This window comes from Acipenser ruthenus, chromosome 46 (genome assembly GCF_902713425.1).
Source record: "Acipenser ruthenus chromosome 46, fAciRut3.2 maternal haplotype, whole genome shotgun sequence".
NCBI lineage: Eukaryota > Metazoa > Chordata > Actinopteri > Acipenseriformes > Acipenseridae > Acipenser > Acipenser ruthenus.
The window spans coordinates 2553849-2572138 of NC_081234.1; the positions used below are offsets into that span (position 1 = coordinate 2553849).

The following is an 18290-nucleotide window of genomic DNA, read 5'->3' on the forward strand; positions in this document are numbered from 1 at the left end:
TCTATACCAGAGCTGCCGATAGGCCCCTTCTTGGGATCATAACCTCGGTCACGCCCACCAAGGGAATAAAACTATCATCCAAAGGAAGCCATTTCTCTTTTTCCTTCTCAAGCTGGTAAGGTAAGACCTTTATGTGTAGCTGAGCGTTTTGATAGAAAAGAGCTTCTCGAGTCGAATCAAGTCGATTGTATTTCCCTTGCATTTGTGCTGAAAGCTGGCTCGCCACTTTCCCAGACGTTGAAAAGACTGAGCCTTTTGCCTTTCTGTCTTTTAGCGGCCTCCTCACTTGCGTGGTAGGCCGCTCTTTGTTATCTGTGTCGTGTGTGAGCGACTGCCTGTGCAGTCACCCGCAAGTGGTTGTCTATTTCTTCCTGAGAGTACTCAGTTCCTCCATGGGGCTAGGCCTTGCCGTATCCCCACTGTTGAGTGACTCTTCCAGCTGTGCTCTCTTCCACAGGTCTAGGCCTTGCTGCATCCCCACTGTCGAGCAGACCTCGCCGGCTGCATAGGCCTGCCCACCTCGGTGAGTTGGGCCTTGTAAACAAACAGTGTGATCTCCCCTGTACTATCTTTCTAACGTGTTTTTGCTGTCTCCTTCAACTCTCCCACTGCGGCTTCAGCTCTTGTGTCCCCATCGGGCACTCTACGCTATAACCAGGTGTGTGTGACCGCGCGGTTAGGGTAGGTATGTTTGCGTAGCGGCCCTACCCCGGCGCACGCATAGCCCTTGATACTTAGGTATTTCAGTGCACAAGTGCCCAGTGCATACGGCGCCCAGCGCCTCAGCGGCAGTGCACGAGACGCACAGTTCACTCTGTGCTTGGTACAACGCTAGTGTGGGAACGCTCAGTGCTGCGCGGTGCGCACGGCGCTCGGGACGCATGTGCATGGTGCACACGGTGCTTGGTTACTGCCACAAAAGTAGCGCAAGAGCTCACGGTGCTACACGGTACACGGTGCACACGTTGGTGCCCGCTGCTACAGAGCTACTGCAAGAGCGCAAGGTGCACGTAGTGCTACACTACTGTGTGCGCACGGTGCTCGGTAGGCAGGTGTCTAGTAGCTCGGTGTGCATAGCGCCCTCGGATGCTCTGTGCACGAGGTGCCTCGTTGCCCTCTCCCTCTGTAGACGGTGCTCCACTCCGCTGTAGGTTATGCGCTTCCCCGGTTGTGTGACTGCACGTAGTCCAGGCTAGACACCCCTGTCCAGTTACTGCGCTGTGTTTACTCTTTTTCTGTTTAACAGCCTACATGCCTCGCTGTAAAACCTTACAGCGCTCGCTGTTTTACGTTTTCCTCTACTTTGCAGTTAAAAAAAAAAAAAAAAAAAAAAAGAGACGCGTGATCCACCACCGGACCCCAGCTCTGTCGCGCCCCGCTGTGGAGTTGACTCTGCTGGACTGCCTCAGCCCACCCTCTCGGTGTGCTTAAAAATTCCAGTTCACCTGCGTTGCCGTGGTGTCTTTTGTTACCCTCACAGCTTTCCTGTTGTGTGCGTGTATGTGTGGTTTTATTTCACCGCCTTGCAGTTTAGAAATAAAAAATAATACAAGCGCGATTCCTCCATCGGGACCCAGCTCTGCTGTGTCAATCTGATCAGCTCTTCATCTGTCACGGGACACGGACCCAAGGACAGCCCATCTCTAAGCAGTGTCTATCACATTAGATTGTGGATACAGTCTCGCCTGCATATAATGGTGCTGGCTTGCCCCCACCTGATAGGGTAGCCGCACACTCCACTAGAGGGTTGGCTACATCTTGGGCCCTCTTCAGAGGTGCCTCGATGTCTGTTATTTGTACTGCGGCTAGCTGGGCTACGCCGCATTCCTTCTCCAGGTTTTACCGTCTTACTGTGGTAGACCCTGCCTTGCCTTCTGTAGGCACAGGGGTCCTTGAGGGTGTAAGTTCACACTGCTAACCTCTGGGTTAGACAGTGCTAGTGCGTCCCTCATATGCTGCCGTTCCTTCTCTCTCGCGACAGCTCTGGTATACATTATCCATACGTAATGTCTTGGTGGTAGTCTTCGAATTGAAAGGGAACGTTAGGTTACTTACTGTAACCCAGGTTCCCTGAAAGAGAAGACGACCACCAACCGCGAGGTCGCATCGGTCGCCCTCACGGGTTCGACGGAAAAAGAGAAATGGCTTCCTTTGGATGATAGTTTTATCCCCTCGGTGGGCGTGACCGAGTGCATCATCCCAGGAAGGGACCTATCGACAGCTCTGGTATAGAGAGCTCAGCAATACCTACCCAATGGGCAGGCATATCCCATATGTAATGTCTTGGTGGTCATCTTCTCTTTCAGGGAACCAGGGTTACGGTAAGTAACCTAACGTTTTCGATCCAGAGGGTACAATGTCAAAAACTGCTTATAACTAGGGGTCTGCTTAAATCGTGGTAAATTTACGTATTTTTAGCAGGTATGTTATGGAATAAATTAGGATTTCGTGGACATTTTCGGGGACCTGTTTAAACATTAAATAAACCTAACCAGATAATATTTGAGTACTATAAAAGACTAAAAGTGGTGGTACTTGCTTCCTTACTAAAACAGTGCTGTCATTTGTTAAAGGCAAACGTGCAACATCCCCAGCAGTTGCTGCCGACATTCTCTGTCTGGTGTGGACTTGCCCACATTGAGACTGCACGTCCTGCATCCACTGAATTGGTTGGAAGTGTAAGGCAACGCTTTGCCAACTTATACAGATGTGGAAATCAATTAGAAACAGTCTGAAAACTTGGTTACCCTCAAGGGCATCTGGCAGTAGTGTCCTCCATGTACAAATCACCACCTAGTGGTAATTGGCTAACGACAACAATACATTGAAACTACCTGTGTGGTAAATGCGTACATTCTTCCAATACTCAAATTACAAAGTATTTAACCATCCACATACAGGTAAAAAATGTACAATTCAAGGTTTTATTAATTGCAATACCACTCATGTTATATACATGTTGAAATGCCCATGTGGCTTAGCATATTGGAAAAAACAAAACAAAACTTATAAATTATTTGTTTATTTAGCGGACGCCTTTATCCAAGGCAACTTACAGAGACTAGGGTGTGTGAACTATGCATCAGCTGCAGAGTCACTTACAATTACGTCTCACCCAAAAGACGGAGCACAAGGAGGTTAAGTGACTTGTTCAAGGTCACACAATGAGTTAGTGGCTGAGGTGGGATTTGAACTGGGGACCTCCTGGTTACAAGCCCATTTCTTTACCACTGGACCACACAGCCTCCCAAATTAGAATAGCAGAACATAAGGCAGCCATTCGTAACAATAATTTGGATTAAGCAATTGCCAGACACTACCAAACAATGAAACATGGAAAGAGTAGTAGTACCTGCTCATAGTGGGAGATTCTATTATTAGAAATGTCAACCTAACCCTTAGAAATTCTCAGGAGGTGGCAGTATGTTGCTTACCAGGAGCAATGGTCTCTGATATTGAGGCCAACCTGAATAAGATAGCTGAAAATCACAATCAGATTTCCACACTAATCATTCATGCTGGAACAAATGATATAAGATTCAGAGACTCCGAGATTCTAAAGAAAAAATACATTTCATTGTATCAAAAGGCTAAGTCATTATGTCAGAATGTAATTTTCTCTGGACCTTTACCTGTTATTAACAGAGGATGTGAAGCATTTAGTCGACTATTTTCCCTCAATAGTTGGTTATCCAAATGGTGTACATCTGAGAAACTTGGTTTTATCGATAACTGGGATAGTTTTTGGGAGAGGCCGGGGTTGGAAAGGGCTACTAAGATTAACAGAAAACATAGGACATCACTGTAACAATCTGTGACTTAGTGGACCACTGTTTGGGTCTCAGTTACCTAAGCAGATTAAACAATCAGTGTATTCTATAAAAATAGTAACCGTCCCCCGTCATAGAAATGTTTTATCTTTTACCCGGGTGCATGTACTGAAAATGTAATTAATATTAAAACACAAGCAGGGAGTACACTGAAGGGTATTACACAAAACCCTTCATTTCAGTAACCTGATCATAGTGAGGTAGCTGTTGATGAGGGTAATAATAAAATTGAAACCCTTATTGCAAGTTGTAGGGATTATTCTGGTAGATCTATCTGCACTCGGGCTGATTTCCAATAATCTTATTAAAGTTTCTTTAAATACAGCTACTCCTTTATCTCAGTGCAATAAAATACATGTAGCTCTACTTAATGTGCGGTCCCTATCTAATCACTCGCTATAAACTTGGATTTTTATTTCTGACTGAGACCTGGCATGGTGTGGATGATACATCTTTAATTGCAGCCTCACCCTCCAGCTGTACTTTTATCCAGCAAGCACGTGCTGGAGGGCGGGGAGGTGGACTAGCTAGCATTTTCCTTGATATCTACAATTGTAAACAGAATAGTTTTGGGGAATTTTTATCCTTTGAATCTTTATCCTTCATACTTGATAGTCGACTCCCTGTACTTATGGTAAATATCTATCGCCCACCTAAACCAAGACAATCTTTCTTACCAGAATTTTCAGAATTCCTGTCTATAATTTCCACTAAATATGATAGGATTCTTATACTTGGAGATTTTAATTTGCATACCGATATTCTATCTGATTCGATCAGCTATGGACTTTTTAAGTCTATTTGATTATTTTGAGTTTACTCAGCATGTAACAGGGCCTATACATAACCACGGTCATACTTTAGATTTAGTTATATCTCGAGGACTAGAAATGATCATGTCCCCAACTATCGACCCTGCATAATCAGATCATTTCTTAATTTAATTTGAGGCTATATTTCCTCAATGTAAAAAGACTGTAGTAAGTTCTGTTAAAAGGCGCATTATAAATCCTGCAGTTGTTCAAAAGTTTTCTGAAGTAGTTAGTCTATGTCCACCCCTCTCAACAAGTTCTCTATCAGCTGATGAGTTAGTTGACAGATACAACCATCAACTAAAAACTGCTCTTGATACTGTGGCTCCAGTAAAAATTAAAATGTAGGACACCGTGGATGAATAATGATATACATCAAATAAAAAGATATTGTCGCAAAGCAGAGCGTAAATGAGCTCTGTGTGCCACCAAAAACAATCGAAACAGAATTACATTATTTTTCTCTGATTAACTTAAAAGACTTAAATAAAATAGTTATGCACATTAAATCTTCTACGTGTCTTTTACCAACCAGTCTCTTGAAGGAGGTGTTTAGTAAGCTGTCCAATGATGTTCTTGAAATAGTTAATGGCTCTTTTTCGTCAGGAAGGTTTCCTTCTTCTTTAAAAACAGCCTTAGTGAAACATTTACTTAAGAAATTTAATCTGGATAGTTCAGTTCTAAGTAATTTTAGACCCACTTCAAACCATTCTTTTTTAGCAACGTTACTTGAAAAAGTCGTTTTTAAACAAATTAATAGTTTCCTTGGAAATAATAACATCTTCGAAAAATTTCAATCAGTATTTTGTTGCCTTAGGAGAATCTACATCTGGACTAGCTAATATTACATGTGGTGTTCCGCAGGGCTCCATTCTTGATCCCATGTTATTTTCTTTATACATGCTGCCTCTCAGGGAGGTTATTCGTAAACATGGGGTGAATTTCCACAGCTATGCAGATGACACACAGATTTATATATCTGTTAAACCAGGTGACACAACAGCTATCAATGTTCTTTTCAAATGTCTAGCCGATTATTAGAAGCTGGATGTCTCAGAATTTCTTACAGTTAAATTCCGATAAGACAGAAGTCTTACTTTTAGGCTTTAATCAACACATGGACTCGACAAATATTGATCTAGGTATGCTAAAATCAAATGTAAAATCTGAAGTGAAAAACCTGGGGGTTATTTTTGATTCTGCACTTTCCTTCGAACCACATATAAAATACATTACTAGTGTCCTTCTATCATTTAAGAAACATTGCGAAAGTTAGATCATTCTTGTCTTTGGATGATGCAAAGAAATTAGTACATGCTTTTATTTTTTCTAGGTTAGATTACTGTAATGCTTTATTCTCTGGACTTACAAGACATGCTATATCACGTCTACAGCTAGTGCAAAATGCTGCTGCTAAATGCTAACTAAAACAAAAAAAGGGCTCACATTACACCTGTGTTGGCATCATTGCATTGGCTTCCTGTGCATTACAGAATTGATTTTAAAATTCTATTACTAGTTTTTAAAGCACTGAATGGACTATCTCCACAATATCTAAATAATATGCTAATTCCTTATCAGCCTGAACACACTCTGAGATCTGCAAATGCTGTCCTTTTATGTATTCCGAGGGTGAATGGTAAAAGGATGGGAGAGGATGCTTTCTGTTTTAATGCCCCCACACTCTAGAACTCCTTACCCCCTTTTATCAGAGATTCACCTTCATTTGCAATCTTCAAATCTCGATTATTGTATTTTTTTTTTCTGTAAGTAAAGCGCTTTGAATTGTATTGTACACGGATTGCGATATATAAAGGTTTATTATTATTATTATTATTATTATTATTATTATTATTATTATTATTATTATTATTACCTGAGGGCGGAGGAAATGTAGTTAAACTATTGTTAAGCACATTGAATACAATGGAACCGCATGGTCTTCATGAAAATCTGGATCTTGGTCCATCCTGTAATTGACATCTATGAGGTAAATACATCAGTGAAGATATATGAAGCATATTACATGTAAGCGTTATTTAATTGTATTCTTGTCGAAGTGATTATAAAAAGTTTATGCATGAGAATTAATGATCATTTATAATAATGTAATTTATTAGGCAAATCGTGAGTTGTAATTAATGGTAATCAGATCAAAAGCGAATTCCAAATATGTTTGGCTACTGGGTATGTATGAGATGTATCTGTGTTGTCTGTAAGTTACCATCTATTACTACATTGGGGATTTATTATGTATTTCTGAATTTCATCTATACACAGTTAGACTGTCTGAATGTTCGTCACTTGTAAGCTTCTAAATTACTGTTTGAGACACTTGAGTGTTTAAGAATGAAAAAGACAGTAAGAGTATCTCTCTTGAATCATGTTTAGAAGTAATAATGCAATAATTATGGTATGGGTCCTCTTAAAAAAATGAAACAAAAAAGATGTATAAATAGAGATTGTGTTCCAATTAACAATAGTATTCACCACCTGAAGAAGAGACTCTTGTAGTCGAAACACGTAGTGGACGTGGCTGCAGTAGTTTTTATATATATATACTTTAAAATGTTTGTTCAATAAAAATGAAAGGATTTTTGGACTTCTGAGTAGCGTGGATCATTGAGAAAAATCACAACGTGTGCGAGCAAGAGTCCTGAACCATAAGGAAATAAGGTTTGTTTGGCCATTCCTGGCTGGTTGGCATGAATCGACAGAGACAGTTGCTTATATATAAATCGGACAGTTGCTGTAATGCCCGGGCAGTTGGCGAAGTGCCCAGCTGCAGCGGGCAGATGCTGAATTAGCTTTGAATTTTATGTCATTTTGGCATTCACCCGGGCTGATGGTAAAGAAAGACTTGAGTGTGCCCTGTTGTAACAAATGAAAGGCTAATGGAAAGTAACACAGCAGTGTTCATCCTCTGGGTATCTACTCCAGCTCTCAATAATAGTTTGTCAGTCAAATAACTTTATTTAATCACTAGACCGACTGAATCGTTTATATTTATTTTTATTTATTTATTTTAATGAAATGCTGAGGCAAATGTCTAATTGTCTGAGGTCTGATTTCAACTAATGTTAGACATGAAATAATATTGTTTGAATGTGTAAAAAATATTTTCTACAGAACGAAAACGCAGCTTTTTATAAGAAAATGTTTTCTTCTAAGTTGAATTGTCGTTCATATTTCAAATAAGAAAAATACATACTGATGGCATGTCAGATGCTTAGATAACAGATATGGTTGCATGCTTGTAGAATTTAAGGATAAAACTAAATACATTTTGACAAGGACTTGCATTAGTTCCATTACTTAGTTGAGCACAAGGTAGTTTCAATAAATACTTTCTGGTTTAAATATAGGCCTACTATGTGATAGTTTATATTTTTTTTAATTATTAGTCGATTAAACCGCTATTGAATAAGACCATTTTGCTACCTACTTTCCATGCAGATAGCAAATCCTCACTACGGCCTTAAAGTTAACTTCTAGCTCTGGTAAGGGTACATGGCTACATGGTAGTAGTATCAGCTTCACAACTCTGTTAAAAAAACAAAAAAAACAATAATCTTTGAATTAGGGTTATTGTGCGTCATTACCGTTCACACTACTATGTTTTATTTATTTTTTGGCTAAAAGGATCATTTTCGGTTTAATATTACATTGTGTTGTTATTCAAGATTGATATCGGTGAGGATATGCTTGTTTTTTTTTTTAGAAAGTCCCTAAATTATTACTAAAGATCTGTAATTGTGATATTTCAATATTAAAAGCATGTTTTGTGTTCTCCATTTGGATATGTAAATAGCAGAATCATGTTATTGCTAAACATACATGTAAAAGATTCTCAATAAAGTTCCAACAGAGATGGTGTCCAGTAGAAATTAATAAATTCACAGCCAAATAGTTTTTTAACCTTTCAATTTTACTTCATGATTTAAACCATTTGATATTTTATGACATTCCCCTTGGGTTATGCTACCAGATGCTATGTTCACAAAAACTCCCATTTCCAGTTTATAAAGTGAAAACGAGAATCACAGGACTCGCCAATGCTTCAGTGTAATCGAGGATTGCAGGACTCGCCAATGCTTCAGTGTAGAGGATTGCAGGACTTGCCAATGCTTCAGTTAAATCGAGGATTGCAGGACTCGCCAATGCTTCAGTTAAATCGAGGATTGCAGGACTTGCCAGTGCTTCAGTTAAATCGAGGATTGCAGGACTCGTCAACGCTTCAGTTAAATCGAGGATTGCAGGACTCGCCAATGCTTCAGTTAAATCGAGGATTGCAGGACTCGCCAATGCTTCAGTTAAATCGAGGATTGCAGGACTCGCCAATGCTTCAGTTAAATCGAGGACTGCAGGACTTGCCAGTGCTTCAGTTAAATCGAGGACTGCAGGACTCGCCAGTGCTTCAGTTAAATCGAGGATTGCAGGACTCGCCAATGCTTCAGTTAAATCGAGGATTGCAGGACTCGCCAATGCTTCAGTTAAATCGAGGATTGCAGGACTCGCCAATGCTTCAGTTAAATCGAGGATTGCAGGACTCGCCAATGCTTCAGTTAAATCGAGGATTGCAGGACTCGCCAATGCTTCAGTTAAATCGAGGATTGCAGGACTCGCCAATGCTTCAGTTAAATCGAGGATTGCAGGACTCGCCAACGCTTCAGTGTAAACGAGGATTGCAGGACTCGCCAACGCTTCAGTGTAATCGAGGATTGCAGGACTCGCCAGTGCTTGATGTCAGTTTAATGCATGTTGGAAATGCTGCCAGGCTCCTCTCGCATGCAGTGTTGGCAATCATAGCTAATGTTGTTGTTGTTGTTGTGTTTATTATTATTATTATTATTATTATTATTTTTATTATTATTATTATTATTGGCTGAATTAAAACAATGCAGTCTTTATTCTGTTTGTATTTCTGATTCTATAAAAAATGGGTTTCCCTAAAGCATTTACTTCAATGGTGACACAGGGTGTGCATTGTGTAACAGTACTGTTGCTGGAAACCAGCTAGTTTGGCAATGTGTTAAGACTGAATTCTTCTGGTGTCTGAATGGAGTTTTGTTTCTGTATTCTCAGACGTCGACTTCAATCAGCTGGAGGGTCCAAACCGAGTGATCGTCCCCTTCCTGGCCTGTGGAGACCTGAGTGCCTATGATTCTGACAGGACCTACCCCCTTCAGGTAATTCTGCACAACTAACACTCTATGTGCTCTTACATTCTGTGCCTCGGCGTACAGATGACTTGGAGCTTGATGTCCACAATTGATTGGTTCATCTTATAGACAGATGCATTGGCAATGAAAAGCATAGGAGTGAAGCAGAGAGTACACTTTACTAAACCCAGCTCACCCAATGCACATGGACAATGAACCAACTTAAACTGCCCATCCTGGTATATTAACATGGGTACACTTTCCCGCAGCCAAGTTGACACAAAAGGGTCTGTTTCCCAGTGTGAAGATGTACTGATGGAATTAAACCAAAGGTACATTTAGAAATTGTTTCTTCCATTTGTAAGCTTGATCTTTTAATTCTAGCTCAGCGTTTCCGTTAACTGGTAATTACCTACCAGAGACGGTTTCAAAAGTCAGTTGACGGGCAGAGACTGAAGCTGCCCCATTTGACTGGCAGCAAAAGGTCTGTGACAGGCATCTAGAAACATTGACTGTTCCTAACAAGAGCAAATGAGTGTCTCTAGTGCGCCTCTAGACTTCGTCCTTTAAAGGCCTGGTCGCATGGTGTTGTGTTAAGCAAGAAGTTATACGGGTGGGCATCCCCGCATATTGCTTCTTTGGTAACTGTAGGTCACTGATCTACTACCGTTCTTAGTGAACAAGGTTACTGTAACGGTAGTGGACTGTGCTCTGTGCCGTACCATACCGTGTGCACCGTTCTAATACCATGCACCATACTGTACCGTGTACCGTACCTTACATGGTACCATTGTGGCACCTGCCACATATATTCAATTAAATATTTCTATATGGTGCAATAAGCACACCATATGTTGTTGCTTAATTGGACAGCACTAAAACCTGGCCAGGTTTCCTTTTCCTATTTTCCTATTCGTCTGTTCAGTAATTCAATGAATTATTACGCGTCTCTTAAATTGGAGATTTTTGTTTGTTGCTTCCTATAAATAGTTGCTAAGTTGCACCAGAAGGGGGAGCGCATTACTTTTTGCAGGCTCTTTGATGGGCTACACACCGAGGCAATCTATGGTCTTTATTAGCATTTGTTATGCTGTGAGCGTAACAGAGAGGGAGACTGAACTCGAAATTAGTAAAACTTACTATTTTTTTGTTCTGTTTTGCTAAAGTCAGGAAGTTTATCACCAGCACCAAGCTGTTGTTTAGCATTTTACTACCAAGCTCAGTGTACTCGAAAGAATGCTAATGTTTGGGTGCGATTGAATAAATGGTCACTGCTGCCAAAAGTCCCGGATATCGTTTGGACTCGCTGGACTTTCTCACTCGCCTTTCTCACTCGTAAATCAAGGATCTACAAGCAAGCGGGTGCCCAGGATTGGTGAGATCGTTTCAATTTATTTTTCCTTTTAAGCTGGATTTATTTTTTTATTTTATTTGATTTGCTACTTTGTTTTGAAGCAGAGGTTTTGTTTCTTCTGTGTTTTCACTTTGTTTGGGACTTTGCCTTACTGGCTGAATTTATAGGTTTATTCTGATCGGTACTGAACGCGCTCATTGTCTGTTTGGACATATTTTGTGTGTTGTTTGCATATGAAAAATCAGTAAATTTATTTACGTACTTCTGCAGCTACATTATGCCAGGTTTTCATTTTTGTGACCTAGACGAGGCTCCCCTTCCTTAGCTCAGAAGGAGAGAGCTGTATCCTCTCATAGCTCTGTGCCTAGGGAAGATAGGAGACCATCACGTAGGAGACCGGCTTCACTTTCCCCTTCCTTTCTCTTTCACCTTCCCCTCCTAAGAAAAGGAAGAGAAAGAGCCACCGGTCTCGTAGATCGGAGAGCTCTGAGCAGCTGGATAAGCTCTGGGAGGCAGTCTCCCAACAGGGAAACATGTTAGCAGAGCTGTTGCGTGACCACACTGCAACCTGCTCCCTCTGCACCATTACAGTCACACTTGAGGAGTACATGCAGAGTGGCAGCAAGAGGATCTGCTGTCTATCGCTGCTTCTGAGGAGGGTGACTCAGATGGCACAAAACCAGTAGCGCATGTGTCATTATCAGCTGAGCTTTTGCCACTGATTAAAAGGGCCATGATGTTTTGAATGTTTCATGGCCTGTAGATGACAAACGGAAACACTCCGTTTTTGAGGTGCATTCATCCTGGGGTCACCCGGCTACAGCACCTGCTGCTTCACGTTCTTTCGGAACGCTGTACAGCCTGCATGAGGCAGAAAAACTTGGCTTGGCTGATTTTCCACCAGTAGATGCCGCTGTCGCATCATTGGTGCAAGCCCCAAAGCTAGCGCTTTTAAGTAAAGATGCTACCTGCCTTACTCAGCTGGGTAATTATAACAGCATCTTGGTGGCTTACCAGAGCTGTTTGTTGAAGTCTCTTTCACAGAGTCACAGACGCACACCACAGCAGCTCTAGCTGTCTCAGGCACGCATAGCGGATGGTAACAAAGCACCATTGATGGATGCTCCCATTACTCCAGGACACACTTTTGATGACATGCTGCAGCGCTCTAATTGGGCCCGGGAGTCTATGAAGGAGCTGGTGCACCTGCTTCCAAAGAGGCCGCCTCCAGAACATAGACCGGCACCAAACTGGAGACCAGGTTCCAGCAGCCTCGGAGACCCAGCAAAGCCGACTCCTGCTAAAGCCAGAGGGGGTTTCCACGACCGACCCGCGGCTGCGATAAGTTCTGCCATTAAGCGCAAAGGCAAAAGCCTCAGGCAAAGCATCAGCCCTAGCAATTTGCTCAGGGCCCCTTTTAAGGGAGTTACCAGGAGTACTGGTGTCAATGCACCTCGGACACCTGGGTGCTCAATACTGTACAGACCGGTTATTCTCTGCAATTCAAACACGGTCCTCTTCCATTTCGGGGCGTGACTACAATGTTAGTCATGGATCCGCGAGACGCATTGGTATTGTCTCAGGAGGTGACAGCCCTGCTGCAGAAGAAGGTTTTTATTCCAGGTAATTCCTGGTGCCCAAACGGGATGGTGGCCTCAGACCAATCCTCGATTTCAGACAGGTCAACCCTTATCTGAGTCAACGGAGGTTCAAAATGTTAACCATGCAGCAGTTGTTGCAGTCAGTAAGTCCAGGTGTCTGGTTCACTACGGTGGATTTAAAAGACGCTTACTTTCATATCCCAATAAAATCAGGGCACAGGGAGTACCTCAGGTTTGCTTTCCAAGGGACAGCATACGAGTTTTGAGTTCTACCGTTCTGCCACTCTTTAGCCCCCCTGTGCATTTTCAAAGTGCACGGAAGCTGTTCTGGCCCCATTGAGACTCCAGGGCATCAGTGCACAGTTACCTGGACGATTGGCTAATTTGTGCTCAATCTCCAGCACAGACAGGGGCTCACATGAAACCCGTCACCAGATCACCTGTTCCGGTTAGGTCTGTCAACTATGCAAAAAGCCAGCTCACACCTTCACAGACAGCCTGTGTCTGGATTCCAAAATCATGTTGTCCATTCTGTCAGGAGACAGAGTGCAGAGAATAGCCGCTTGTCTGAAATTTTTTCAGCTAAGCAAGAAACTCACAGTAGTGATGATTCAGCGGCACCAGGAGAGAGGTTGTGACCACAGGTTGTGATCCTGAAAGACCAGCCGTGGAGCCTACCGAAATGCCGCAACCTGCTCTGTCAGGCGCGGGGGATGTTGTGGCATCCCGACCCATTGAGCCTGCAGCTCTGGGTCTGGCCCCTGAACGGCACCATTTCAGCCGTTTGGGGCTTTCTAATAAGAACATAAGAAAGTTTACAAACGAGAGGAGGCCATTTAGCCAATCTTGCTCGAATAGTCATTAACACTCTACAGAATGCCAGAGCGTAATCCACGCTTTCCCAATATGGGTACAAGTGGGGCCTTTTTCAAATGTGGTGCCTGCCTAAGGCACAGTGGCCTATGGGCAGCAGTGTGGAGTAGTGGTTAGGGCTCTGGACTCAGTCCCAGGTGGGGGACACTTCTGCTGTACCCTTGAGCAAGGTACTGTACCAAGATTGCTCCAGTAAAAACTCAGCTCTATAAATGGGTAATTGTATGTAAATATAATGTGTAAAAAAATAATGTAATTGTATGTAAAAAATAATGTGATATCTTGTAACAATTGTAAGTCGCCCTGGATAAGGGCGTCTGCTAATAAATAAATAATAATAATAAGGGGTTAGACCCTACAACCTGTCCCATAGGAGTTATACTGCAATTTTTACAGGACCTATTCGTCTACATCACATTTAAAGGTCTATTTGGCAGCCATTTCGGCTTGTCATATTAAAATTGATTGATCTCCCCAGGAGCTCATTTCCTGGCGGGGCAATTTTTAAAGGGTGCTCGGCAGTTTAGGACGCCTATGAAGGACATTGTCCATCGTTTGGAGGCTTAACCCTTTGCAGTTCTATGTCGGACCTGGTCCGACATTGCAATTATTCCTATCCGGTCCAATGTCGGACCCTGTCCGACATCATCAAAAAAACGCAAAAAACGGGTTTCTAGTTGTTTTTTCTCGGGAAAAAGTCAAGAAAACCATTCAATGGCCGAGTGGGAGCGACAGGAGCCGAGACAAGCCGAAAAAAAAGGGTGTATCTCATGAATAGTCATACTTGCCCCTGGCATCTGATAATGGAGGCCATAAGGAAACAAGCTGGCTGTGACTGCATCAGCACTCAGAGAATATCACTGACATTTGTAGAGCTTTTTTCAGATGTTATAGTAATAAAATAATGACTTGGATCGCATTATTGAGACGTTTGGTGATAAAACGAGTGATCAGGAGATGATTGATCGGTATGTACAACTATTATTATTATTATTATTATTATTATTATCATTATTATTATTATTATTATTTATTTATTTATTTCTTAGCATATGTGAAAGCTATAGCGAACGAAAGGGTGGGGGGGGCTGGAGATGCCTAGTGAGTGCTTTGTTTATATGCAGGGCCTTTTAAACCTGTTTGACTGTGTGAAAAAAAATACTTTTAAACAGCGCGTCTAAAATTAACTGCGCGTGTGAAAATAAATTGGACCTGACGCACCTGACACGCACTTAATAAATGGACTGCAAAGGGTTAATGTGGTGCTGGAAGCGCTTATGAAGCCTCCTTTTGAGCCCCTGCATTCAGCGGAGCTGAAATATTTATCAATGAAAGCGGCTTTCTTGCTCGCTGTTACATCTGCTAAGCGGGTGAGTGAGATGCAAGCTTTTTCACAGTTGCAAAAGCCGCTTAATTTTTGCAGAAGCCAGGGCAAAAGTAACGCTTTGCACTAATCCTGCTTTTTTGCCAAAAACCATCTTAGCATTCCACATGATCAGACGGTAGAGCTTGAGGCTCTTCATCCGCCTCCTTTAATGTCTGATAGAGAGCGGCAGCTCCATACGCTTTGCCCGGTGCGGACACTAGCGTATAATGTGGACAAAACCAAAAGTTGGAGGCAGTCTGAGCAATGTTTTATCTGTTATGGGGCTAAGTCCCATGGGAATGCTCTGTCTAATCAGAGGCTATCAAGATGGATCACAGATACGGTTCAGACTGAATATGATCGAGCTAACTTGCCCCCTCCAGAGAAGCTCACTGCCCATTCTACCAGGAGCATGGCAACTTTGTGGGCTTTATTCCAGGGTGCATCTGTCAAGGACATTTTCAGTGCAGCGGTGTGGGCTACGACCCACACTTCTACACAGCTCTATCAGCTGAATGTTGTGGATCCACAAAACCCTAGTTTTGGAACAAGGGTGTTAATGGCGGCCTCGAGCTCGACTCTTGCAGCATAAGATTAGAGGTGAGTTCCCCTCAATTTTTAGCCCTGTTACTTGTACTGGGTTCCTCATGGTAATGCGCAAGGTGGCCTTGGGCGAGCTTTGTAGCTTTTCACTTGGTCTGCAATATTCCTTGCGACAGCTTTGGTATGTCTACCCATAAGGTAATGGTTACATTTCGTACTTGAAAGGGAATGTTCCCTGAAATAGAAATGTAACCATTAACCTTCAAGGTCGTTGCATCTTTTGCAGCAGTCTTGAGGGAAAAATGATGATGTTTTGAGTGACTTCAGTCTCTTTTATGCCCTCGGGGGCAGGGACGACTGTGTCACGGGCAGTACGTGCAGCTTTGGAATATCGATTCAGGTTAGACGGTATCAAATGATTAATACCCATGAGGTAATGGTTACATTTCTATTTCAGGGAAACCAGGGTTATGATAATAACCTAACATTTTCAGTTACGCTAAGAACTATTGTGTAAAATATTTGAATTTGAAATTATAAAGCAAATATGTTTAAATATTTTGGCAACTTTTGAAAACAAATTGTTATAAACTATGTTCTTTTTAATTTTCTGCTTAATAATAATAATAATTATTATTATTATTATTATTATTATTATTATTGTTGTTTTTTTTTGTTTTTTTTTACTTATTTACCTATTCATCTCCATAACTACATTTATTTGTATCACTTGTACAGGTGTCGCACGAATGACAATGTTTTGAATTGTGACCGGTAAAACATTTAGTGACCAGTCTCTGACAGGCAGCAGTTTTTCCTAGCGGAAACGCTGTAGCTGCTGTTGACACTGTAAAGCTATAGGAAATATAAATAGGTTTTGACTACATTGTTATTCAAGTTAAACTAATTCTTGAAAGATTGCTTTTCCTGTGCTCCTAATTGAATATCAATTGAGTTTCTGTTTTTGTCCCTTCTGTGTAGCTGGATCCCAATAAGGCGTACCAATACCTGCCTCCCACACAGCCCCCTATCCAACCCCCCTACCAGAAGGCTTGTCTTCTCCGCAAACACAACCTTCTTGCCAAAGAAAACCTTAGTGCCAGCTCCACCCCAGAACCATCAGCTTGTCAAGAGCAAGGGTTGTCTCCTCATCAGGATGTGTCCACCAATCAGGAACAAGCAGAAACTGCCTAAATCACGTTACCCTTGCATCTAGGTTATACAGCATTCATTTTAATGAGAATTTTAATGCGGACATGAAGAAAACTTCTAATTTTATAAAACATAAAATAAAGAAACAGTAATTTGAAACTCAGAAATCCATAACGATTGTGTGTTCTTTGTTTTAGTTTTTAGATTTTTTTTTTTTAGTACATTCCAGGCAATCATAATTCAGTGACTGACCAAATATCCAATCAAGATTCACATACACAGTACAGTAATTCTGAGATTCTGTACTACTGTTTGCTTAGAGGTACATTGCCAGTTTTACTTGAGGATGGATATATTGTTTTAAACATTTTATTTGTTACTGTGCATACATTTTGGGAAATGTTGGAAAACATGGATCGAGAATTGATTAGCAGTTTGCTACGCATGTGGACTGGCAGAGCTATACTGGTGTTCTTTTCTGAAAAGAGACTAATATTGCAGATAGCAAACTGTTTGGTTCAAATTGCATGTACTGCTAACAATTGATAAGAGACCTTGCGTCTACAAGCTTCTTGTCCAACATTGACTGCAAGCTAACAAGATAACAATGCTGTGGACCAGAAGCGGCCAGGCTCTAAGACTTTTGGGAATACAAAGCATAAAGGAGCTAAAAGGCTCCCAGGGACTGCCGTTGGACCCAAAGGTTCACAGGGAGAATAAGAGATAATGCCACTGGACTCAAAGGGTCTCAGGCAAAACAGAGAGATAGGAACAAGGAAGATGACAAAAACCAGATGTATGGACCTTTTTGGGGCACCACCAGGGGTCTGAAGAATGCACTGAGTTCAGAGGTCGTCACACTAGATTACACACACACACACACACACACACAAAATTAAATATATGGTAACAGAATAATGCGTTGTACCTTTTCTATTGGTTAAGTGTCAGAGAAAGAGGAGGAGAGAGACACCTATGCAGAAGGGTATTTAATGTCATGTAAAAGATGTAACAACTGGTAATCGGTTCTATACTTGGACTGGTTTCCCTGCATGTATGAAATAAACTTAACACTGATTAAGAAATGGCGTCTGTGCAGTTTCTTAAGAAACATCGATACTCACGTTTTAAGTTACATCAGGAAAACAAAAAAAAACGTAAAGAAAGAGATTTAACCCCTTCTGCTGAGGCTCTTGTGACACTGTGCTTCAAGAATTTAGTGATTTGGGGAGTCGGCGGTTTTCCCATATGTTCCCTTTCAGATACCCCAGGCAAACCTATATATACTTTTTTTTTGTCACACACTGAAGTTTTCATTGGTGCCAAGTTTTTGTGGATTCATGTGACCACAAAATACAGATATTCTTATAAGCAAAAAAACTTTCATAAAATGTATTTACCTAAAATACTAATGTTTGATGTAAGATATTTAGAAGCTATAGAAGCTTATAAGGTGCTGGATTTGCCCATGTTTGTGTGTATCTTTTTATTGGTTTTGGGGATTTTACGTGATCAGGCTGACACCAGGCCACTTTGACTTTTCCACTTCAAATTATGCAGCCCATGCTGTATATCACCCACCCTAATTTCATGTGCC

At 41.6% G+C, this 18290-nt stretch overlaps 1 protein-coding gene across 2 annotated transcripts in view; it reads left to right on the forward strand.

The window, feature by feature from the left end:
• LOC117971406 (putative tRNA (cytidine(32)/guanosine(34)-2'-O)-methyltransferase) overlaps positions 1 to 16860 on the forward strand; it is a 42946-nt gene extending 26086 nt beyond the window's left edge. For both annotated transcript variants that reach the window (XM_059013614.1, XM_059013615.1), the window contains exons 10-11: positions 9728 to 9831; positions 16523 to 16860. In XM_059013614.1, the coding sequence (XP_058869597.1) occupies positions 9728 to 9831; positions 16523 to 16735 (317 nt within the window). In that variant the 3' untranslated portion in view covers positions 16736 to 16860. The remainder of the gene's footprint in view (positions 1 to 9727; positions 9832 to 16522) is intronic.
• Positions 16861 to 18290: the final 1430 nt, after the last annotated feature.